The sequence below is a fragment of the Geotrypetes seraphini genome, chromosome 17, assembly GCF_902459505.1.
Source record: "Geotrypetes seraphini chromosome 17, aGeoSer1.1, whole genome shotgun sequence".
Lineage (NCBI taxonomy): Eukaryota > Metazoa > Chordata > Amphibia > Gymnophiona > Dermophiidae > Geotrypetes > Geotrypetes seraphini.
In genome coordinates, this window is record NC_047100.1 from 40,955,038 (window position 1) to 40,980,956 (window position 25,919).

Genomic DNA, 25,919 nt, shown 5'->3' on the forward strand with positions numbered 1-25,919 from the left:
ATTGGAAGTTTAGCTGAGTCAGGCCTGACCAGTACCTGGATGGGAGACCACCCTGAGGGTCCCTATGTTGGGCCACACACTGCACAGGAGAAGGCAATGGCAAACCACTCCTGTATTCTGCCGTGAAACATCTTAGGGTGGATTCCTTACTGTCTGTGTTGCCATGAGGCAGTGGCATGATTCATCCATTCATCCCAAGGGATGGGAGGGGGGAGAATATAGGAAATATCTCAGAAAACCTCAATGATCTGAGTGCTACAGTTTTTTGTTCATCATAATATGCCATTGTGATGGGTTTGTTACTGGAAAGTACCGTAATCTTTTTGTGCATATTTGTTTGATTGTATTTATTTTTGGTATGTGGTTAAGCTGAGTTAATAAAATATATATATATATATTTCAACATAAATTGGATGAGTTAAAAAAAGTCATGGTTACTGCAATTGACTAAGATAGATATCTATTCTGCTTCAGAAGCAGTTGAATTATAGAACTCTGTCTTGATCAGATTGCTCCTTTCACTGAGACTCTGATCAAGTGTAATAGCAAAGCTCCTTGGTATAGGTCTTAATTACATGACCAACAAGTGGCTGTATGCAGCTAGGAAAGGAGATGACAAAGATTCTACATTAGAATCAAAGAAAATCTAGACGACAGCTTTAGAAGATTATCAAAAGGCTAATAAGCAAAAAAAGAATTTGTGATAAAAATTGAAACTGATTTTGAGCAAGACATGAATACAATTTTGCAACTTTATTGTCATAATTCACAGACTTTTGTGGCAAAAAAGGGACATATCCCGATTAGTGCTGCCTGATTTAGGGAAAATAATTTTGATTTGGCCCATTGATTTTCAATTCAATTCACTTTTCCCACCCAATCGGGCATTTTTTTTATTTTTTTTTTTTTTCCAAATGGCCTGGTGGGTTTATTTTTGTAGCCTCTTCACCCCCTCCTTTGCCCTCTCCAACCCCATGCCAGTGCTGTGGTGAAAACAAAACAAAAAAGACTTTTCCTCTCTGTTAGGTCCTAGCTCACGCTCACTGTCTAATACCAGCTCTGGCAGGATACACATTTCAAATCTGACATATTGTTATCACAAAATAGAAAATATATATATATTTTTTTACCTTTTGTTGTCTGATCATTTTATTATTCAAATCATGTTGGTCCTAGGCTCTGGTTTCTGTTTGTCTTTTGTTAACTCACTCACCAGAGTCTCCTGCCCTTTTGACATTTTCTTCTTTCTCCCTGCTCAATATTTATCTTCCATCTCTGTGCCTTCTCTTCCACTGCCATTTCCAATTTTCTGTTTCTTTTCCACTGTCTACTATCTCTCTCCCTCTCCTTGCCTTGTGCCCTGCATCAAACATCTCATTTCCCTTCCATGCAGCATCTCTCCATTCTTCCCCTCTATTATCATATGCAACATTTCTTTCTCTTTCCCCATGCAACATTTCTCCCTGCCTTCCACCCTATGTCCAACATTTCTCTCTCTCTCTTCACCATGCATGTCTTCCTCCCCTCCACCATATGCAGAATTTCTCACTCCTTTCTACCCTTTTGTTGTATCTCTTCTTTCATTTCCTCCACCCCCCGTGTTCAACAATTTCTCCTTTCTCCTCTCTCCCCATGTTCAACAACTTTCCATTCCTCCTATCCCCCTGTGTAGCAGCTTTGTATCCCTCCCTTCCAATCCTTAGTGCAGCAGTCTTCCGTCCCTCCTATTGTCCTTTGCAGCACTTCCCAACTGAACTCCCTCCATCACCACCACCCATGAGACCTGACATACTTCCGGGTCTCCTAAAGCAGCAGCAGCAGCAGTGTCGGAGGCCAGCTGGCAGAGGCAGCGCTCTGAACAGGCTGCTTGTGGCCTGTCCCACCAGAGCTTCCCTCTGCCGTGACATCAGTAATGTCTTCACTGAAGCGGCAGATGGAAGGCTCCGATGGGGCAAACGTTCCCTCTGACATTGCGACAGAGAGAAGGCTTCCAGATCAGCCGCGGGAGGCGCATAGGAGCCGTTGCCTGCGGCTTTGAGTGAACACTGCAAGACAGTAAACACCCATGGCACAGAAGGGAGGGAGAAGGACATGACCTACCCCCTCACGCTTCTAAGACTGTGGCTCCCTCCTTACGGCTTGCATACTTTTTCCTTATAGGCTCTTTCCTCATGGCGTGTATACAGTTCTCCTGCACGTACTTATTGTATCTATTACATGTATTTTGCTGCATGTACTTACTGCTGCATTTACTACGGCATGCACTTATGCATGTCCTTATTCCTTGTACTTATTGTACTTTATTCTCTTTGTACATGTTGCATGTATTTTTTTTTTTGCTCCCTTTACTTAAATTGTAAACGTATAACCAGCATTTTACTGTTTATAATTGCTTTGCTCGTTTTGTTGTCAACTGCACTGTTTGTACTGAATCTATCTGTTGTGAACCGCCTAGAACTCCCTGGGTATGGCGGTATACAAAATAAAAATAATAATAATTATTATTATTATTGAGAGGGAGGGAGCACAAATAGGACAAATGATGGAAGGAAGGAGGGGCATGAACACAGGACACAGAATGAAGGGAAAGAGGGAGGGGAGCATGAGCCATAAGATTAAAGAATGGAGGGAGTGAAGGAAAGAGATGCTGAGGTGAGGGAGAAAATAGAAAGGGAGAATTGGGTGTCTGAGAGAGGGAAAGAGATGGTGTACATGGGAAGATGAAGAAAGAGGAGAACTGTTGTGCAGAGAGGAGGGAGGGAGAGAGAAAATTATTGGACATGGTGGTGGGAGAAAAGTGAGGTAGAGATGCATGGGTGCGGAGAGAAGGGGGAGAACATTCTGGGCCGAGGAAGCCTCCTGGACAGAGGGGGAGGGTATTAAAAGAAGTGCTAGATTAGGCATGGGGGGAGAGCTTATGGGGCCAGAAACAGAGGACAGAGAGAGATGATGGGCAATGGTCTAAAGGGAGAGAAGTTGGACCTGGTGTGGTGTGGAGGAAGAGGGAAAGAGATACTTGAAGGGAGAACTGTTGGGAATAGAAAGGGAGACCGTATCTGGCAAAAGACGTAAGAAGACTTGAGGCGGTCCAGAGGAGGGCGACGAAAATTATAGGAGGCTTGCGCCAGAAGACGTATGAGGAGAGACTGGAAGCCCTGAATATGTATACCCTAGAGGAAAGGAGAGACAGGGGAGATATGATTCAGACGTTCAAATACTTGAAGGGTATTAACGTAGAACAAAATCTTTTCCAGAGAAAGGAAAATGGTAAAACCAGAGGACATAATTTGAGGTTGAGGGGTGGTAGATTCAGGGGCAATGTTAGGAAATTCTACTTTACGGAGAGGGTAGTGGATGCCTGGAATGCGCTCCCGAGAGAGGTGGTGGAGAGTAAAACTGTGACTGAGTTCAAAGAAGCGTGGGATGAACACAGAAGATTTAGAATCAGAAAATAATATTAAATATTGAACTAGGCCAGTTACTGGGCAGACTTGCACGGTGTGTGTCTGTGTATGGCCGTTTGGTGGAGGATGGGCAGGGGAGGGCTTCAATGGCTGGGAGGGTGTAGATGGGCTGGAGTAAGTCTTAACAGAGATTTCAGCAGTTGGAACCCAAGCACAGTACCGGGTAAAGCTTTGGATTCTTGCCCAGAAATAGCTAAGAAGAAAAAATTAAAAAAAAAAAAAAAAAAAAATTTTAATTGAATCAGGTTGGGCAGACTAGATGGACCATTCGGGTCTTTATCTGCCGTCATCTACTATGTTACTATGTTACTATGGTGGACCTGGGGAAGGGAGGCAAGCATGCAGGCAGGGGGAGAGATGGGATGGGGGGCATTTGGGAAGAGTTGGGAAGAAAAAGGAAGAGAAGTTGGATCTGGGGATGGAAGGGAGAGAGGGAGAAATGTTAGGCCTGTGGATGGAAGGCAGAAAGATGCAGCATCTCTCTTTTTTCCCTCCATTTCATTGTTCAGCATCAAGGGAGGAGGGAAGAAGAAAAACAGAAAAGAGAGGGAGCAAAATGTTGGACCATGGGGATAGAGGAGCAGAAATGGACCCATGGGAGGGCAGGAGGGAAGAGAGCTGGGATAAGAAGATGCTAGGAGATGGAAAGAAAGGGAGAGAGGGAGGGGATTCTGAAAGTGGTGAGCCATGTGGATGAGGTCAAAAGGGAGATGACAAGATGAGTAAGAGAGCAGTGAGTATAGTGGTAGAAATGAAGTAATGGGGAGTAGATAGAAGGGAATAGAAGGCTGGGAAAGGAGTGAGATGGGAAATGGGAGAGCTAGGGACTGAGAGAAGATGGAGACTTGAAAGGTGGCTGAACATTTAAAAAGAAGAAGGGTGAGAAAGAAGGCAAGATTTGAGTGGCCAGAGGCAAAAAAGAAAAGAAAGCTGAAAGGGAAAAATCAATACATTGGAGACAGGCATAAGAAGGAAATGGAACTAGAGAAGAGGAGAAAAAAAATGGACAACAAACACTGGAAAGAGAATTAGTTGAAGATAGACTAAAAACAGAAAGAGAAACTGGGACCAAGATGATGGAAAAACAAAACATCCAGACAAAGAAAAAATTGTTTTATTTTGAATTTAAAAACTAGAATATGTTAGCTTTGGGATATGTGCATCACAATTATTTTTGTATTCAGTGGCATAGTCATATACAGCTGATTTGGGGGAGGGACTGGAGCACAAAATTAGTGGATGGGCACCAAAGTTTCCCCCTACCTGAGTGCAATTTATAAATACTTGAACTAGTGGATATTCCTAAGCCCTGCCAACTGAAGACATCTTCCTCCAGTCTGACAAATCAAAATCTCCAAGCTTTGCAGTCAATGGCAATATCCTCAAGCTGCCCCTGTTTTCATGCATGCATGAAAGCCAAGGAGGGGTGGCAGGGAGGAGGGAAGGCAGCAGCTCTGCAATATTGCTGCCAGCTGCAGAACTTGGGAAATTGGAGGGGGAGGAGGTGGCCGTCAGTTGGTGAGGCTTGGGTATCCCTACTAGCTACAGCAGGGGAGATATTCATTTTGAGGGAGCCTAAGCTCAAAGTGGGAGGCCCAAAAAAGGAATAATATTTACCCTGATTAAACAATTCTCCACGTGCACTGCTGACAGCTGATTTAGCATCCCCGCTCTGATGAGGCTCACCTCTGAAGAGGCTCACCGTAGCTGTAATAGACGTGAATGGGAGAACCAGGAGCGCGCATCCCTGCTCATCACAGTGGGGATGTGGAAGCCTGTGGCTGCTCCCACTGTCAGCGGTGTACGTGGAGGATCACTCAGTCAGGGTATTACTGCTTTTTTGGGTTCCTTTCCACAGTGTCCCTTTAATGAAGGTTTATTATAGTGATTGCAAATTTGGGACCTGATGACGGGAGAATGTTATTGAAGTTTCTACTAACCAGGTTTCAGATGTTATTCGTTTGTAAAACACTCTTTGAACATATGCTCAACATCTGTGCTGAAATCTCTTTGTGATATTTCTGCTGCGATTCCAGTTATTATTAATAAATCATTTCAAGAAGGAAATGTTCCATGTTCATTGAAACAACAGATCTTTAATGACAAATTCCAAGCTTGATCCAACTGTGTTGATACTTTTACACCGATTTCCTTACTATCTTTTTGGCCAAAGTTTTGGAGAAATTTGTGTTAGAGCAGAAATAAAAACGCTAATGGATGAGAAAGGGTGTCTTGGATCACTTTCAGTTGGATTCAGAGCTAAATATACTATTGAAACTCTTCTGATTTCTGTGCTTGATTGCATTTGTTTTGACTTTGATCAAAGGAAGGAGTTTGTAATGGTGACACTAGACACAATTAACCAGGACCTCCCTTTTGATGTAATTGCATGCTCTTGGACTATCTTGGACAAGTGTTGAATTGGTTTACTTCTTTTCTACGCGATCAAGTTAAATTAGGCCTTAATTCATCTGCTTGGACTTCCATGACTAGGGTCATCTCTTTCATCATTGCTTTTTAACACATACGTTGCTCCTATGTGTAAAATTTTGGGTTGGCTTGGTGTTAATGACTATTGTTACCAGCAGCCTCAGGGCAATGGGTCCTAGGGCACCAGTGACAAGAGAAAACTCTCGTGAGCTGCTGCGGGCTGAAAAGGGAACTGCAGAATAACACCACAGCACCAGGTAAGTATGTTTCTTATAGCAAGGACCTAGTTTATTCACACAAAAAAACCCCATTTAAACCAGCTTTCTTGCATAAGAGTTTAAACAGTTCAAAAGGCCAAAAAAACAGTAGCTCCAAAGTACTCAAAATATGGTCCTTCTACTAGTGCACACCATGCTCAAAAAGAAATGTATTTTCAAACAGTCTCTGGGTTTCTGCTGTCCAATAAAGTTCTTCAAAGCTCTTTAGCTTAAGTCTCTCAATACTGGAAAAACAAAATAAGCCCAAAACCTACAGTTCTGGCTTCTCAAAGCCAACATAGCTTCTCCAGCTTATCTTTAAAGAAAGTATTTGAATTTTCCAAAACTGTTTATTGGACCGTCAGCTATCTCAGCCTGCACTAGTGCTACGGCACTAGGCCCCCAGCATATGACTTGCTGGCCAGGTAGTGTGCTCTTTGTGGTCTCAATATTGCAAAAGTATGCCCTCAAACCCACTTCCTGGGCCTACTAACTGCCCTTCCCCCACCCAGAGGGAAAGAGAAAAAAAACCCCAGAAACAGTTCTTTTAAAGGTCTTTCAGGTGCCACCAAGCACCATACCTTTCTCAGGGTTACTCAGCAAAACATACAACAAGCTTATCCAAAAGTTATCCAGTTCAAATTAGGCAGTTTAGTTCACTTACCTTTAATGCAGCAGACTTCCATTGGCAGGGCCCTATTAGGCAGTTCAGGATACGGCTCCAGCTCCATGGCTTGAAAATCCTGGGTCACTAGATTTGGTTGCTCTGAACCAGCCTTTACCAGCTCCATTCATTCTGGCTGCTGACTGCCATCCAGAACTCTCAGCCCTGAGCATTCCTGGCTTCCTTGCTGCTCTCTTTTCCCTCTGCCTCTTTAGTTGTTCTGCTCTCTGTAGTAAAAGCCTGCAGTCAGGCCCCCTCAGGTGCAAAGGCTCTCCTGCTGGTTCTAGTTTCAGCCTACAGGTGACTGCTGGGAACTAAGCCAGAGCTGTGTGTGTGATGTGGAATAGGCAAATCTGATCTCCTGCTCCCTCTAGAGGCCAAAGAAGAAAAGTTCTCAAAATGGTCAGTTTGAGGGGTTTGTTTGTTTGTTTTTTAATAAATCTTTATTGAGTTTCAAAACCAACAAAAATGCAATACAGTATCTATACAAATCATATTAATCATATATGCATTTATAATCAATCAAAATCCATACAACAATAAAAAACCCACCCAACCAACATTTCATAAGGGAATAGAACCATACAAAAAATACCCCCCTCCCCCTGGGTGGGTGGGTGTGCAATATACCAATAGGAACAAAGAAAAAGACAACTACAATGAATCCATAAAAGATGTCAAAGGGCCCCAGATTAACTTAAATCTCTTAGTATGTCCCAGCATATCCGCATTCATTTATAGATTTGAAATAAATGAATGCGGTCAGTGTGAGGTTTAAAATGAGCTGGTTCTAGTGCATCTGCTTTTGGTTTGTGCACTGCTCTGGGAACAGACCCAGCAGGCATAGGCTGAATACCACACTATGGGCCTGTTTTACAAAGCCTCACAGTAACAGCCTTGAAGCCCATAGAGATTTAAAGGGCTTCGGAGCTGTTGCCACGCGGCTTTGTAAAACAGGCCCTATACGCAGATGACATTGTTTTATTTTCTTATTATGGATATGGTAATGAGCCAAGTATAGGACAATGAAGCCATTGTGACATCACTGATGAGGTTGGCTCTTAGGCACTGGTGGGACCTGGGTTGGCCACTGTTGGAAACAGGATACTGAGGTTGATGAAAGGAAAGGGGGACTTGTATACCGCCTTTTTGTGGCTTTGGCATTTCAAAGTGGTGAGCACTGGAGGATTAAGTGGCTTGCTCAGGGTCATAAGGAGCAGCACTGGGATTTGATCTCACCACCATTTAATGCAGAGGCAGCAGCTCTACCAGTGAGCCACACCGTCCCGACAGCCAGTGGTGTAGTAATGGGGGGGGGGGGGGCGGACCATCCCAGCGCCATCTTGGTGGGAGCATCGGCACCTCTCAGCTCCTTCCCACTCCTCCCCTGCCATGCGCGCGCCTTCACATCCCCCCACTCACCGTATCTCTAGCTCAGGGGTAGGGAACTCCGGTCCGCGAGAGCCGTATTCCAGTCGGGTTTTCAGGATTTCCCCAATGAAATATGCATTGAAAGCAGTTCATGCACATAGATCTCATGCATATTCATTGGGGAAATCCTGAAAACCCAACTGGAATACAGCTCTCAAGGACCGGAGTTCCCTACCCCTGCTCTAGCTCTTCGCTGGCGCCAGCAACAGCTCCAACCTGCTGCTCGCGCCGGTCTTGGTGCTCCCCTCTGTTACTGCTAGCTCCTGCGACTCAGAAGTGACATCAGAAGGAGAGCCGAAGTGAGCGCGGCCAGCAAGTTGGAGATGCTGCTCGCACCAGGGTAAGGAGGAAGGAAAGGGGCACATGCATAGCGGGAGGGGGAAGCGGAGAAGAGAGCGAGGAAGGATGCCACCCTCGCTACGCCAGTGCTGACAGCCATTAGTCATATAGGATAGAGGTCTACCAACTTTGCACAGTCGGATGGTGCCATTTTTGCTTGTTCGTGCTCTTTAAAGTTGGCTGAGGACCATCTGTGGTCTTTAAGCCATGATTTTCTATTGTATCTGGGTCTGCATTTTGACTGAGCCATTCATTTTCTGCTTGATCATTATTTGTTTCTTTTTATTATTGTCCTGCTGAAAATTGAATCTTGTCCCCCGTCGCAGATCTGCGACAGTCGAGAGCAGGTTTTCCTCTAGGCCAGGGGTGTCAGAGTCCCTCCTGGAGGGCCACAATCCAGTCGGGTTTTCAGTATTTCCCCAATGAATATGTGTGAGATCTATTTGCATGCACTGCTTTCAATGCATATTCATTGGGGGAAATCCTGAAAATCCACTGGATTGCAGCCCTCCAGGAGGGACTTTGACACCCCTGACCTAGATGGTCTCTTCAGTTCTAGCATGATGTCTTTTGACCGTCCCTTTGTGTGTGTCTAGCTAAGGGGTGGGCAACTCCGGTCCTTGAGGGCCGCAATCCAATCGGGTTTTCAGGATTTCCCCAATTAATATGCGTGAGATCTATTTGCATACACTACTTTCGTTGTACGCTAATAGATCTCATGCATATTTGTTGGGGAAATCCTGAAAACCCGACTGGATTGCGGCCCTCCAGGAGGGACTTTGACACCCCTGCTCTAGGCCTACACGTGCACCATCCATCTTTATCTCAATGATCACAAGCCTCCTGGTCCCTGCCGCTGAGAAACACAACACACTGCAGTCACACGGTGTTAAGACGATGAGCGGCGTTTATTTTATGCCACCCATACTGCTTGACACCAAGACCAAAAAGTTCCTCTTTGGTCTCATCAGACCATAAAAGTTTCTGTCACAAGCGTCGGTGTTCCCCGTTTCTTTGCCGGCACGATGTGACACACACGCTAACTTTTTCCAGCAGTAACTTCCTCTTTGCTAGCTTCTCATACAGGCTATAATTTTAAAACATCCCGTGTCGGCCACAGCCCCTTTTCAAGAAACCTTAGGCTTCACAGGAACCTTCATCAGCGGTTACCTTAACCCCCAGTTATTGATTCTGGAGGAACAGCCTGACTGAGGCGAGGATGGTGGGGGAAAACCGTTTCCATTTTACAAGGGATGGTTTAGGTTTATTAAAAATTCTATATAGCTCATAACAGCCATAAAGGATCCAAACGGTTTACAATATATATTTCACATCCATTAAGAATAGAACTCCAATCAAAAATAGAAAAGGAAAGAATAAAAGCAAGAATTTTTTATTTTTTTTTCATTCATAAAATTCTATGGCAATCCAAATATCGATAGTAAACCATGGCTAATACATACAAACTGAACATTTTCTTTAAAAAAAAAAAATCAAATCACTGCATAAATACAGATTGCAGTCCCAAACTCATTTCTTCAATTTGAAAAAGCCGATTGAAAAAAAAATGCACTTTTAAAAGTTATATATGATTGTTCTTTTCTCAATTCTATGGGCAAATTATTCCATAGCCGTGGAACTAGATTTTAAAAAACGCACAATCTCTCGTTGACCCCAGATGTGCCTTCGAGATATGGGGGAACAACTACCCTATTGTCATTCAAAGATCGTAACGAACGCCTCGAGGCATAAAATAACACCAAGTTAGAAAGATATGAAGATTGTAAATGAAATAATGCTCCATGTGCCAGCATGATCCGAAATTCCATTGGTAACCAATGCAATTTTAAATACACATGATCAAGTCAAGCCTACTGAAAGTTTCCTTTGTCCTTTCCTCAGACTATATCATAGCCCAGAGTTCTTGCATCAGCTCCGTGTTTGTCATGATTACAACTTTGCTTTACTACAGGAATTTCCATCCAGAGGTATTTTAATCAGGCAATCTACAGTGATTGGACACGTGTGGTTCTATTTCACTTATCTGGAAATAAAGCTTATTTGGGTTTGCTATAAAAAAAAAAATAATAAGGTGCAGATCATTAAAAACTTTTGGCTCTATATTATAATGACCCTTGTTAAGGCAATTTATGGAACTAAAGCTAATTTGGGATTGAGTGTGAAGATTTTTCCAAGGCACTGTACTGGAGAGTGAATCTTCTTCTAGGAGCTCTCTCCCCCCAAATTAAGGAGATCTCTCCCCCCAAATTAGTCTAACGCAGGGGTCTCAAAGTCCCTCCTCGAGGGCCGCAATCCAGTCGTGTTTTCAGGATTTCCGCAATGAATATGCATGAGATCTATGTGCATGAACTGCTTTCAATGCATATTCATTGGGGAAATCCTGAAAACCCGACTGGATTGCGGACCTCAAGGAGGAACTTTGAGATCCCTGGTCTAACAGAAGGAAAGCTGAGCTGGAAATAGAGAGAAGGAAAACGCCTCCCTCTCCATTTTCCACCCGCCTTCACTGAGTGCCATCTCTGGCTCCGGGTTGTCATTCGCTTGTCCCTCCCAAACTCTCTTTGCAGATGAGGGCAAGAAGGAAGACCTCTTTCTACCTCACCAGCCTCATGCACTAATGGCCCCTTGGTCATTTTCTCTACAGAGTGATATTCAGTATGTGGCAATGCTTGGTGTTTGTGTTACAAATCACATTAGTGATTTCTATTCCGCCATTACCTTGCGGTTCAAGGCGGATTACATATGAATTGTCAGGACATTTAGAAGTACATAAGGAACGCTCTGGACATTTTCTAAGTTGCTAAGGATTGGAGAGTATTGCAGGTGATGCTTGAGGTGGATCTAGTTGCGTTAGTTTGGTTTTTTGAATAGTAGAGTTTTTGTTTCTTTTTTGAAGGTTTTGTAGTCTGTGGTCGAAATCAGTAGATTGGAGGGTTGGTGGTCCAGTTTTGCTGCTCGAGTGGCTAGGACAGGGGTAGGCAATTCCGGTCCTCGAAAGCCGGAGCCAGGTCAGATTTTCAGGATATCCACCATGAATATGTAGGAGATGGATTTGCATGCACTGCCTCCTTGAGATGCAAATCTATCTCATGCATATTTATGGTGGATATCCTGAAAACCTGATCTGCCTCCGGCTCTCGAGGACCGGAATTGCCTACCCCTGGGCTAGGAGGTTGTCCTATAGCTTTTTTCATTTGACGTTTTTGGTTGGAGGGTGGGTGGGTTCTCCTGTGTCTGGTTGAGGTGGCTTGATTTAGTCGGTTGTTCCAGTAGGCTGGGCTGTCTCCGTTTATGGCTTTAAATAGTAGGCAGTAGCCTCAAGGTGGAGTGATGGGACGAAGGCAGCAGAAACTGGAGCAGCATGGTCTGAGATAAAAACGACACAATGTACAGACTCCAACCAAAACCAGAACTTCACATATACAAGAATACACATATTTGTGTTTCTTAACAGAAGCAAGCTACTCGGGCTGTGATCGGTCTGGGTAGTTCAGAGCCCCGCTGAAGTGCAAATGACCGAGCAGCACAACCCCAGAACATCTTGCCGGTTACAATTTTGCATCTATCCATTTCTGATTTGATCCTGCATGAAATAACAGAATTTCTACAAAGTAAAACCTTGGGCGCAAGAAATCTTGCCCAGGTCTCCACGCTTTGGAAAGAGAAAGAAATCACAGTGCTGGTTTGAAAGTTTAGACCACTGGTAACATGCAAAAAGAATCCCTGACGTAGATAATGACACGGGGACAAATTTTTCCCCATCCCCACGGGAACTCGTCTTCCCGAACCAGCGAGTTTTTTTCCTGTCCCTGCCCCATTCCTGCAAGCTCCGTCCTCATCTGCACAAGCTTCCAATGCTTTAAAATCATAAGTGTTCGAGGCTTGGGCAATTAAGGCAGAGCTTACAGGAATCAGACAGGGACAGCGACAAAACTCACGGGGACGGGACGAGGAAATTCAGTTCCTGCGAGGACGGGTAAAAATTTGTCCCCGTGTCATTATCTATCCTGAAGCACAGTTCATAGCAAGCAAAGAGCTGCACTCTTTTCCCTTGTGACACAGAGAAGTAACTGCCCTCCTTCAAATAAATCTCTGGGATAGGTCCACAGGCATAAAGATCTCTAGTCTACAAAGAAACTGGTAAAGGTTTCATTCCTGTCTCTAGATATGCACAGGATTTTGGCTGCTGAAGAGGTAGTACTCACACTCCTGGGGAAAAAAGCGTCACGTACGGTTCATTCATTGTGGGAAGAGAGGCACTAGAAGGTGGGAGGAGCTTCCTCTGATGTCAGAGAGAAGGCTTCTGGCTCAGCTGCGGGACGCACATAGGAACTGCTGCCCTCAGCTTTGTGCAGAAAAACGACTGCAGCTGGAAGGAGGGAGCCAGCCAGTAGAAGGTAAGCACCTGCTAGAGGGAGGCATGTACTTGGGGCACAGAATGGAGGGAGGGGAGAGAGGGGCTCGTTGGCTCATGGGAGGGTGGGTGCACAAACTTCGGACAAAGGATGGCAGGAAGGAGGGAGAAGACATGAACTTGGAACACAGAATGGAGGGAGGGAGGGGACCATGAGCCATAGGATGGAAGCATGGAGGGAGGGAGGGAAAGAGAGGTGAAAGGGAGAATTAGGTGTCTGAGTGAGAGGGAAAGAGAGATGGTGCACATGGGAAGATGAAGAAAGAGGAGAATTGTTGGGCATAGGGAAGGAGAGAGAATTATTGGACATGGTGGTGGGAGAGGAGTGAGGTAGAGATGCACGGGGAAGAGAGAGAAATGGATGGATGGAAATGGATGCAAGAGGGGCTTCAAGGAGGTGGAGAAAGTGGGAAGAATACTAGGATCAGAGTTACATACAAATTCAACTTAAGAACGGTTTAAAAAACGGAACCCGTTCTTAGCGCGGAGACTGCCTGTATATCAAACCCCACCTCCTTTCCCTCTATGCACTATACAAGGCATCTCTCGTAATGGATGGGTGTGTTTAAGTTTTGAAGTGTACAGGGAGGTGTGAAATGTGTGAAACAGTGTAATTAATAAGCAAGTGGGGCATAAGTGTGGAGGTGGAGGGTAAAGTGCAGGAGGTCTCAGATTTGGATATGGGATTTCCTTTATGTACATTTTCCAAAGCCAAGCTTAAGTGAGCTCAGAATCTAAATTGAGCCCAAGCCACTAGAGAGGAGGGTGTGTCTGCCCCTCATTCATTTCCTTTTCTTCCCTTGCTCTCTTCCTACTTCTTTCTTCTGGTCTGCTTTCTTCATTACCCTGCTGTTGCTCCAGTCAGCAGGGATGTGAGAACTCTTCAAATTCCATCATCTCACTGCAGTTTGGATTCCTCTTTAACCTCTGGGAGGGGGTGAACTTCCACCAGCTCCTCAATCTCCAAGGTGTCACCATGGTCCAGCCATCTTCATCAGCTAGTGGGCAACACTGGGAACCTCTGCAGCTCTTTATTCTCCATCACAGTACCATGGTCTGGCTTACCCTTCAGCTAAGCAGATTCCACTCCTGCACTACCAAGAGTCTGCCTATATTTTCAGCCAGTGGGATGATGTGAGAACCTTCACCGACACTTGTGTCACTGCAAGTCTGTCCCTGTATTCAGCTGGTGGGATGGAGACCTTCATCTGTCCTTCTACTGCCACAAGCCTGCTCATATCTTCAGCTGGTGGAATAAGTTGAGATAGCTTTGCCAGCTCTTGCACCGACATGAGTCTGCGCAACCCTTCAGCAGGTGAGATAATCGGAACCTTCTCTTGCACCGATGTCGAGTCTGCCCATATCTTCAGCCAGTGGCATACGATGGGAACTTTCACCCATCCTTGCACTAACAAGAGTCTTCCCATTATCTTCAGCTGATGGGATGGCGTTGGAGCCTTTGCTTGCTCTTCCAACAGCATGAATCTGCCCATACCTTGAGCCGAGGGGATAGCATTACTGTGGTTCTGGTCTCCTCTTTAACTGAGCACCTCCATTAGCTCATGCTGACTCTGTCCTTTCTCTGTTGCCACATAAGCCTCTTTTCCCCCTTCCCTAGCTGAAGTTTTAGCTAAAACTGAAGAGTAATTCTCTAATGGGGTGCCTATATTTAAGCACGGTGCCTCCTTTCCTTTCCTGAATACCAATGTAAAAGGTTAGATACATGTGTATAATTTAGGCACAACCGGTTACGCCAACCATACATCTGGTGTAAGAGTTCATGCCTACTAAATACAGAAGATATATGTGTAATTTAGAGTATTCTATAAGTTATGGGAATATGTGTGAGTCTCGTCCACCTGTAAAATACATGCTAACATACATACTCATTTCGTATTTAGGCAGAATTTTGGCATACATGCACATATGTGCACAAATGTGCATTATATATAATTACTCTAAACATTTATGTGCGTAATTGGTTCATATATACTAGATAGATAGCCTAGTTGCTATCTAGCGTTAGGGTAAGGTTTACATGATGATTATGGGAACCCTTTACGGAGTTCCCATAATCATGTAAACCTTACCTTAACACTAGATAGCAACTGATTGTTTTAAGTGTAGTGGGGGGGGGGGGGGTGACCCTTTACCTCTCAAAAAAGAGGGTTACTTTGTAACCCTCAAAAATAAGAAATTGTCAGGTCTGGCGTGCCTTTGATGGGTTGCCCAAGCCCAGAGTCTTTACAACAGGCACCACGGTTAAGAGCGAAACCTGCCGGGAAACGCAGTACATACGGAAAGGGAACAGATCCAGAGCCGGTGAGGCAGAAAATGAATTTGGTTACAGAATCAAGTGTTGGGAAATTTGGGGCCTAATTCTATAAACGGTGTCTGCGCCGCCGGGCCAGTCGGTGAGGTCGTCAATCAACCGCTAGGCGTCCTTGTGGCGGGCGCCGGCACCTAACACAGAGGCCTAGCAACGCTTAAGTCAACCACGTCTATTCTCCACCCCTAACCAGGCCTACTTTTCAGGTAGGCATCGCTAGGCACCTTAATATTTTTCATTGGTTTTCAATGGGGTGGTCAATTACCATACCAATTAAAAACAGTTTTACGTTATCTTTTTCCATTTTTACATCGGTGATTGCCTGGCCGCGCTATTTTGTTGTTTTCTAATTCTGTGTCTTTAGGCACGAAGAGTGCAACTAATCATTTGCTTGAAAAACTATTCCTTCGGGCAGGGAAATGCATATTGTAAAAAAACTGGAGACAAGAATGTTCCCCCTTCCTTGACAGAACGGAAAAATGAGATGTATGCTCTCTTGCGTATGGAGAGACTTGATGTAAAACGGGCATTCCCCAGAGCTTGGAGACAGTTCCAGTCCATTTAGGCACCCATTTGGGACACAATCTGTCCTAAGGCCCTCAGTAAATGACGGCAGATAAAGACCCCAGTGGTCCATCCAGTCTGCCCAACCACACATGCTCCATAAATTAATTTAGTTTAAATGGTCCTTTTTCTTAGATATTTCTGGGCCAGAAACCCAGAGCCCTGCCCAGTAATGTGCTTATTTGTTGAATATGTAGGTTGGGGGGGTGGCAATGAGTTAGGGGGGCTGGGTTGTGGTGTTTTCTGAACCATTCAGCAGAATAAATGTGAGTGGTCCTCATTTGGCTTGTTTCATTGGCTGCATTGCATTGGTTGCATTCTTTTAATAAAGAAAACTATGATAATTAAAAAAAACCCCTCCCACCAATTAAAAACAATTAAGTTGCACATGGAATTCAGTTAGGCATCCTTGATTAGGGCGCTTAACCTAGGCACTGCTTATAGAATTTCCCCCTTTCAGTCTGTATACAGTACACAGTAGAGAGCCAGATCAGACCCATCACTTAACCACACCACATTATGGGCTCCTTTTACAAAGCTGCGCTAGCGGATTTACCACCTGCTAAATTGCTCCGCGCGCTAGACGCTAACGCCAGCATTGAGCGGGCGTTAGTTCCAGCCGCGAAGCGCGGGTTTGGCGTGCGCTAAAAACGCTTTCGCAGCTTTGTAAAAGGAGCCCTTTGTAAAAGGAGCTGCCTCCAAACACAGCGCCTCAAGCAGATCCAGGTGCAGCCGACGGCTACTGAGACGTCAGGCCTACTTAAAACCCATCTAAATTAACAGCTGAAAAGGTCTCGTTGCTGGGCTTTGAGCCTGTCGCAGCCTAGCCATTCAGAATGGATGCTGTTTCCAGTGCTCTCGACTACAAAGGTCGGCACGCCCTAAGCCAATGTGGGAGCAAAGCCGTCAGGTTTTAAATATTCCAGGGGGTTTGTAGGACAAACGGCAGCACCCTGTTCTCCAAGCTTCTGGAGAGTCTCTGATGAAAAAGACGACGATGTAGAGCAGGGATCTCAAAGTCCTTCCTCGAGGGCCGCAATCCAGTCGGGTTTTCAGGATTTCCCCAATGAATATGCATTGAAAGCAGTGCAAGCACATAGATCTCACGCATATTCATTGGGGAAATCCTGAAAACCCGACTGGATTGCGGCCCAAGGAGGGACTTTGAGATCTATATGGTCTAGATCAGTGGTTCCCAACCCTGTCCTGGAGGACCACCAGGCCAATCGAGTTTTCAGGATATCCCTAATGAATATGCATGGAACAGATTTGCATGCCTCTCACTTCCATTATATGCAAATCTCTCTCATGTATATTCATTAGGGCTAGCCTGAAAACCCGATTGGCCTGGTGGTCCTCCAGGACAGGGTTGGGAACCACTGGTCTAGATTCATATGGTCTAGATCAGGGGTGTCAAAGTCCCTCCTCGAGAGCCGTATTCCAGTCGGGTTTTCAGGATTTCCCCAATGAATATGCATTGTAAGCAGTGCATGCACATAGATCTCATGCATATTCATTGGGGAAATCCTGAAAACCCGACTGGATTCTGGCCCTCGAGGACTGGAGTTGCCCATGTCTGTTCTAGAGCAGGGGTAGGGAACTCCGGTCCTTGAGAGCCGTATTCCAGTCGGGTTTTCAGGATTTCCCCAATGAATATGCATTGAAAGCAGTGCATGCACATAGATCTCACGCATATTCATTGGGGAAATCCTGAAAACCCGACTGGATTGTGGCCCAAGGAGGGACTTTGAGATCTATATGGTCTAGATTCATATGGTCTAGATCAGGGGTGTCAAAGTCCCTCCTCGAGAGCCGTATTCCAGTCGGGTTTTCAGGATTTCCCCAATGAATATGCATTGAAAGCAGTGCATGCACATAGATCTATCTCATGCATATTCATTGGGGAAATCCTGAAAACCCGACTGGATTGTGGCCCTCGAGGAGGGACTTTGAGACCCCAAAACATCCCAGCACTTGTTTTTGCAATCAGAAGTGGCCCAAGTTCCTCTGGCTTCCCCAGTGATTTTATGACCCTTGTCAACCTCAGAACTTAGAAGGCACTCCACGGAAAGGTTAGGGAGCTCTAATGTGCACCCAGTAAATGTCATGAAATATCCAAATTCCCGATTCTGAAAAGGTCAAGAGGTTTTTCTGCTTTAGGCCGTAAGCCTCTCTCAACTGGCCTTTGCTTCGGGATGTGTTCTTTTGCATGCAGGCCCAATATGGACTTTCACACTCCTCTTCTTTGGCTTGGAGGTGCTGGGTGATTTTAGTCTGCAGTTTCAGTTTTCAGTAGGTAGCGTGGAGACACTAGCCAGTGAGGCAATGACACGGCAATAGATGTCAATGCCCCGCAGGAACACCCCCTCGTTCAGAAACTCATCGTGGTCATGCAGCAGGATGGGGGTCCTATTCATGGGGGAGAAGCCAATCGCTGGAAAACCTGCCTAGGAATCAAGAATTAAGACAAGAAAAATAAATAGTTGAATCTCAGACTGAACTCTAAACATGTGAAGCGAGGATGTGAAGGAGTCTCCTTTCTCCCTCTATCCCTCCTCATCCTGCCATCTAGCAACTTCTCTCTTTATCCGTTTTCCTTCCAGCTCGACATCTCTCTTCCCATCCGCAGACCAGTGGTTAGGAAACACTGGTCTGAAAACCTCAGGGAGCCAAACGTGAGAAAAGAGACAATGACTGTAGAGGAGAAACTTGGGAAAGAGGGAGAATCCGAGTAGGGAAATTAGAGCGAGAAGCGGGATGATGTGAAAGCGACAGCACAGAGGAGAAAACTGAAGAACGGGGTACTTACTGCTCGGAAGTAGCGGATGTCTGTGGCCGCTGGGAAGATCTCTGGTTGCAGTGTCAGGTTCCTGCAGTGACACAGTCAAGACAGGAATGCAATAATTAGAGACGGAGGTTATTAATGTGATTTGGCGGGCAATTGCATAACTAGGCACCTTGCGCTTGGAGCCTAGTCTGTCAAGGAAGCTAGGTGACTTGGTTCAATTGCCTATCATTTACCGGTAGGCGCCCGTACTTTTGCCGGCCGTACTGCTTGGGTTAAATGCGAGGGTCTAGATGCAGCCGATATCTGTGAAACTTACAGCGTCAGTAGGAGCGCTGCCCATGTCAGGCCTGATTCTATAAATTGCACCGACATTGGTAGGCGCCTCGGAAAATGATGCCTACTCATGTCAACCAAATTTTGGCGCCATTTGCAGAACCGTGCCAACTGATGCCTAAGTTGTGTTAGGGAGGGAGTGATGCAATGGTTAAAGCTACAGCCTAGGCACCTAGGCCCAAATTCTCTATCTATTTTGGAGACGCCCAACTAGATAGGCGCCTATCTAAATTGAAGAACAAGCTCAATTAAGCTTTTTGATCAGCACGGATTGAAACCTAGGCGCCTATCAAGAAAGCGTGATTCTGTCACAAGGCGCCTCTAAAAAAATAGGCGCTATGCACGTTCGGCGTGGGCGTGGCTACGCCTTGAGACAGAATCGCTGCTCTCAAGCGTGCTTAAGCGCTCGCCTGGGCGCCTAACTTTGAGTTGTGCCTAGAGCTGGCCTATTTCTTGGGCGCCTCCGAAATAGGTGCCGCTCAGCGCGATTCACTAAACCGCACCCAATTTGACTTGAATCGCGCTTAACAGTGCCTAAGTAGGCGCCTAGCTGTTGGGAGCTTCTTCTAGAGTTTGCCCTTTAAACTTTATGTTGGAATAGGGCAGGAGAACCCAAAAGCCCCAAAAAGTCCTTATAAAGATCAGCTGTATAATCCTTTAATCAGTCTGTTGGTCTGATCCTTTTAGGCCGATCTAGTCCTTTGGTCAATTAATTGGTCCAATCATTGTAGTCCAATCTTTCAAGTCCAGTCCACTCTTTCTCTTTTTTTGGGGTGACATTGCACGCTTTTGAGAGAGTTTTTTTTCTCTTTTTTTGATACTAATTAGAATTACAACAACAGATTAAAACACAACCGTAAGAGAAGCCAAGACCATAAAAAAGATCGTTTCTAACACAGATTTGCTTACCGTGCGCTGGAGGGAATTGGAAAACAATATTGTTAATCTTAGCATGAGTCCCAATAAACATTTCAAAGGAAAACTCACTAAATTCTGTCTTCCTACCTATTTACAAAACAAAATATACTGAACTCTTGTGACAAATTAACCCCCCTCTGTTCCATGCTAACGGATGCCACTCAGCAAAAGCCCCATGGGCTTCAAGGCAGTTACCGCAGCGGCTAGATACTGGAACATGCGATAAAAATGCCACGGTTATCCTATAATGAAAGAGAACTTCAATAACTCGGCACTCTCTAAAGTTGAAAGGGGATAGATTCCGTACAAACGTAAGGAAGTTCTTCTTCACCCAGAGAGTGGTAGAAAGCTGGAACGCTCTTCCGGAAGCTGTTATAGGGGAAAACACCCTCCAGGGATTCAAGCCAAAGTTAGACAAGTTCCTGCTGAACCAGAATGTACGCAGGTAAGGCTAGTCTCAGTAAGGGCGCTGGTCTTAGACCAGAGGGCTGCCGCGTGAGCGGACTTCTGGGCACGATGGACCACTGGTCTGACCCAGCAGTGGCAATTCTTATGTTCTTAACATACGCTGCTCACTGAAAGCTGCATCCCAGAGATAGCCTCCGCGTAGCAAATGCATTAGTTACATCACAAATGCTCTCTCTTAGGAGATGTAACTTAAGGATAATTAATTTTCCCAAAAGTGTTTCCCACGACAGCACATGATATGTTTAAAAAGCACTTAAAAGAAATTCTGAAGGTACCCGAGACCTCATACCCACCTCTCTCAAAAAAACTATTACCTACCAAGGAGACTCAAATCTCAAAATCCCAACCAGCAGAATTTATCTAATTTCCTTGAGAGGTCGGAGACTGGGGCCCAGATTATATCTACTTTGCTGGTTCAATTTGCCTTGGATTCAGACAGAGATTTGAATGCTTAAACTTTTTTTTTAAGTATAAAGATGTTCCCTTTATGACAAATATTGTAAGGATATATCCAGATGTATCCTGCTCTACTCATTTTGAGACCCCAGGCAGTGCAGTTAGGGGCAACGTTCGTTTTGAGATACCCCTTTAAGTGCATTTTGGTATACAAAGAGAACCGTTATGTTTTGTTTGAGCCCAAGCCGTTATCAAAATTTATTTCAGCCAAAGGACAAAATGTAATGTCTACATGATTCTGTTTCCTACAAATATGAGCTCAGTACGGATAAGTTCAGGGACCATTTAGTTCTCTTTTTTCCCTTTTAATAAGTCTTTTGTTACAATATCAGTCTAAACTCAGCTCCACCCTCAATTATTGTGGACTAACATTACATGTCATCGTATTATTGCCTTATTAATTTGTGCAAGATATCATTGCACCTGTAGCGAAGGTATTTTCTTTCTTTATATCTGTGTCATTTTTCTTTTATTTGACTGATAAGGTTGTCAAATATTAAAAATCATAAATAAAGAATTAAAAACAACAAATGCGCTCTCTTACTTACAATACACCCAAACGTGTTCTTCAAATATCACGAAAATATCGCAGTGTCTGTCCACATAAGTGTAACAAATTCAAATTCAATGTACGCTCCAAACAAGCAAGTAAAAGCCTTTTATAATAGCGCCCCAAATTCCAAAACTCTCAATTTAAGCGTATTATATAGTCAAAAACTTATCTGACTGCTCTCTTCTTTATAAAGCCCAACGAGAGCCTCGTTTCGGTTTCTGCTGATGGTTTGAAAGATTCTGGAAAGTGGCAGTTTGCTTGAGTTCTACAACGTCCCTGAGGCAGAAACCAAAACGAGGTCCTCATCAGACTTTATGAGAAACCAGTAGACACATAAGTTTTTGGATATATAACACGCTTAAATTGAGCATTTTGAAATTTTGGGCGCTATTATAAAAGCGTTTTGTTTCTTTGGAGCAGGCGTTGAATTTGTTACACTTATATGGACAGACACTGTGATATTTTTGTAATATTTGAAGAACACATTTTGGTGTATTGTAAGTAAGAGAGCACAGCAAGGGTGAGAGGCGTCTGAGAAGCTGGCACCCCTCCCCCCTTCTCTGCCCCCCCCCACTGCCACGTGCACACAACGCTTCCCTTCCCCTGTACCTCTGTAACGTTCCTAGCACGAGCAGCAACCCCTCAACCTGCTGTCGCACCTGTGTGGGCTCTTCCTCTGATGCGGGTCCAGGAAGTGACGTCAGAAGAGCCGACACAGGCGCAACAGTAGGTTGGGGATAGCTGCTCGCTCGCGCCAGGAACGTTACAGAAGTATGGGGAAGGGAAGCAGCGCCTGCACGCGGCAAGGGGGGCAGGGAAGGAGCAGGAGGGTGAAGAGGAAGACAGGTGTTGCGTCCCTACCAAGATGGCGCCCGGGACGGACCGCCCTCCCCTGTTTGTGATGTAACTAACGCATTTTCTATACAGAGGTTTGCTACATAGAGGTTTGCTACACAGAGCTTTCCGTAAGTAGCGTATGCTGCCAAAGTTACGGAAGTTCTCTCTCAAAGGATAAGAGTATTTTTTGTTTTGCGATTATTTACTCCTAAGGAGATTCTCATCACTGGGAATTTCTGGGTCCAAGGTCTGTGTTCAGGGTCTGTTGCATGCATGCGTGTGCGTGCGTTTTCATTGGGGTAGCAGAGAGATTTAATACTCACATTTCCCTGAAAGGTCCACTGAATGCCTTCCACCAGGGGTCAGATTCATCTGTGGAGGTAAGATTCTTATCCATACATTTCTACAGAAGAAAGAGATACAGATAGAGTGAGCTTTGGGACCCGTTCACAGAGGCAGCTAGCTAATAGCTACAGTACTTCCCTTCCTCCGTCTCCGAAGAACAGTTCAGTGGCATCTTCTCTAGAACCGGTTCAAGCTCCATTTCGGGGCCCATGCGAGAAGTAAAGGCAGCTGGGCCTGGGGAGAGGTCCCGTACGTAGTGACAGGATTCTAGCTGTCATACTATCACAACTCACCTGGTGAAATTTGTAGGTCACTCCTTCACCAGCTGCTTGGCACCAAGATTTCACCTGCTCTTCAAACTTCTGCGACGGTGGAATTCGGAGTGTGATGGAGAAAGAAAGGAGATGATTACCGAAGCAAAGAGAGCAGCCCAAGACTGAAACGAGGAGAGCAGAAAGCAGCAGCAGAAGAACAAAAATGGAAGGAGAATCAGATCAAGGGGAGACAGTGATTCAGGAATTAGCACCAGAATTCACATCGCTTCACTCAGTCCTGCAGTACTGTCAGGATTTACGCTCCTAAAACTTTAGCACAGGGATGTCACATTCACACTTCCCCAGTCAATGTACCTCTAAATCCACAGCAGGGGAAATCCGCAAGTCAAACGTCACAGTCAGTTCAGAAGGAATGACGTTGTAGGACACACCGCCGTTCACTTTGGTCAAATTCACTGTGGTGACATCCCCCAGGGTGAGGCCTGGCTCCAAGTTTAATCTAGAGATAAAGGGAGACCGCTTGCTTTACTCTTTCATTACATACTTGGTGGCAGCCAGAATCTGTCTTTGATGAGGCGACCAGGCTAAAGATGGAATAGCTCTGATAAAACAGCACCTCAGAGGACAAGACAAGGAGACACCAGGAAGAAAGTGTCCCTCTGATAACTTCCAATACAATTCACAGCTTCTCTCTCTATTACTATATCTTACTCAAAAAACGACGTATAGAAAAACAAATCTTTAAACATAATCATTACACCATGCTCTATAAATAATTCAAATAGCCACTTAACCTTAGCTATAAATACTTATATACAGTATTCCCCCGTTCCAGGAGCACCCACGAATTTCAAAAAACCGCGAATGCGATTTAGGAGCGGATCGGAGAGGCAGATGAGGGAAGCTGGGGGCGGAGGCAGGTGCTGAAAATCAGGTGCGGGATCCTTCTTAGTCATTTCCGACCGCCTCTTCCGGGAACTAAAGTCAGGCTACACCAATCAGGAGCTGCTTTGACACACTATCTGGCGCGTCAAAGCAGCTCCTGATTGGTGGTAGAGGCGGTCGGAAAATACCACAAAAAAAAAAAGACTGGATTTGCGAATTCGTGGGGGAGTACTGTATAGAACTAGAGTCCCTTCCCTAATTATAATGACTAAGATAAATGTCCTATGAAATGTTCAATTCTCACAGTGTGTCAAACCACAATCTTCTTCTTTGGATCTCCTTAAATTCAAATATCTTGTTTGCTGTAAAATGTTGTAACTGAACGCTGGCTATCTTGTTTCCAAAATCCACAGAAAAATTGTGATTTAGCCGACCGCTACCACCTGAACATTGACCTACGGAAGTTTAAATACAAACCACAAATATTTGCTTTGATTCACCTTTCTTTCTCCTTCTTTCTGAAGTCCAAGAAACTTGTTATAACTTTGTTCTGTAAAAGAGAGAGAAAAAAAAAAAATCGAGATGCCGAGAACAGAAGTTTAACACAGACAACGCTCATATTACACAGCAGGTGGGAGCAGTGTTCAACCATAGACCCTGCCCATCTCTACCCAATCTCCACCCCAGACCCCGCCCCTATAATAGTACTAATTGCACCTTGCACGTCCTGTGCCTCATCTGGAAGCCTTCCCTCTGACGTTGCAACGTCAGAGAGAAGGCTTTTGGTTCAGGCGCAGGATGCCCGTAGGAGCCACTGCCCGTGGCTTTGTGGAAGAGGGAGCTGGCTCGAAGATAATGCCGCATCGATCGCACTGTGGACCGGCGGTTGAAGACCACTGTTTTGGGCCTGATGCATGTGCTGGCCCTGTGGACCGGCAGGAGATTTCTGTGGACCGGCACTGGTCCATGGACCGGTGGTTGAAGAACACTGCTCTATACCACCTCCTGCTTAGAGGAACCTGAACTGAAGCATTTACCTTCCTGCTTCAGGAGATGTGTACTATTGTACGGCATTCTCTAGGAAAAAGTATAGAACATATCTTTGCTCTTACAATTCATGGGCGATGTTGCCTATTTTTCTGTTCTACACAAGGTTGAGGGAAGTGCAGTGTTCTATGTAGAACACAAAGAACGGCAGATATGAAGTGTGATCAAAAATACAGTGCAGAAGAAAAAGACCTTAGCCAATTGAAAAAACTTTAAAAAAAAGTTACCTCTTTAAAGACGCGTTCAATCTTTAACTTTCTCTCTTCTAGATGATGATTTTACGGTGCAGTTTTATTTACCATCCCATTGTTTTTTCCTTGTTTTTTGTCCATTTTCTTAAACTATGAAGATGTAACTTTCCCCCTCTATCCTTCACGTTTCGTGTATGTCTCTAAACTGTTAATTTTAAGTTATTTTGCTTACTTATATAAACCTGTTTTACGAAGTTGTAAATCGCTTAGTAACTTAAATAAGCGATTCATCAAATACAAATAAAAACTTGAAACTTGAAAAAAAAAAAACTACAGTAAGAGACGCATTGCCATTAACCCCCTCAAAATACTCCCCCTTCGCTCTGAAAACACTTATTCCATCGTTCTTATCACTTCCTGAAGCAGTTCTGGAAGTCCTCTTTTGTAAATGTATTCAGTTGCGCTGTCGTGGCTGCCTCAGTGTCCTGAATCGATTCAAAATGTTTAACTTTCATGAAATTGCTGATCTCTTGCTAGTGATCTGTAACATGTCATTAAAATCATCCATGGTACCTGAAGATCGGAGGGTGGCCAATGTTATGCTGATTTTTAAAAAGGGGAGATTCAAGAAATTAAAGGCCGGTAAGCCTGACCTTGGGTGCCGGGCAAACTAGTAGAAGCGATTATAAAAAATAAAATTGTGGAATATGTAAACAAACATGATTTAATGAGACAGAGTCAGCATGGGTTCAGACGAGGGAGGTCTTGCCTCACCAATTTGCTTGACTTCTTTGAAGGTGTGAACAAACATCTGGATAAAAGCGAGCAGGTTGATGTAGTATATCTAGATTTCCAGAAGGATTTTGACAAAGTTCCTCATGAGAGGCTCCTGAGAAAATGAAAGAGTCAT

At 44.7% G+C, this 25,919-nt stretch overlaps 1 protein-coding gene across 2 annotated transcripts in view; it reads right to left on the bottom strand.

Annotated features, from left to right (window-relative positions):
* Positions 1-17,780: 17,780 nt before the first annotated feature.
* The window catches only part of ACY1 (aminoacylase 1), a 38,662-nt gene continuing 30,523 nt past the window's right edge, over positions 17,781-25,919 (bottom strand). For both annotated transcript variants that reach the window (XM_033926079.1, XM_033926078.1), the window contains exons 10-15: positions 24,272-24,321; positions 23,241-23,385; positions 22,905-22,973; positions 22,590-22,669; positions 18,723-18,783; positions 17,781-18,360 (exon numbers count right to left, since the gene is read on the bottom strand). In XM_033926079.1, coding sequence (XP_033781970.1) covers positions 18,196-18,360; positions 18,723-18,783; positions 22,590-22,669; positions 22,905-22,973; positions 23,241-23,385; positions 24,272-24,321 — 570 coding nt within the window. In that variant the 3' untranslated portion in view covers positions 17,781-18,195. The remainder of the gene's footprint in view (positions 18,361-18,722; positions 18,784-22,589; positions 22,670-22,904; positions 22,974-23,240; positions 23,386-24,271; positions 24,322-25,919) is intronic.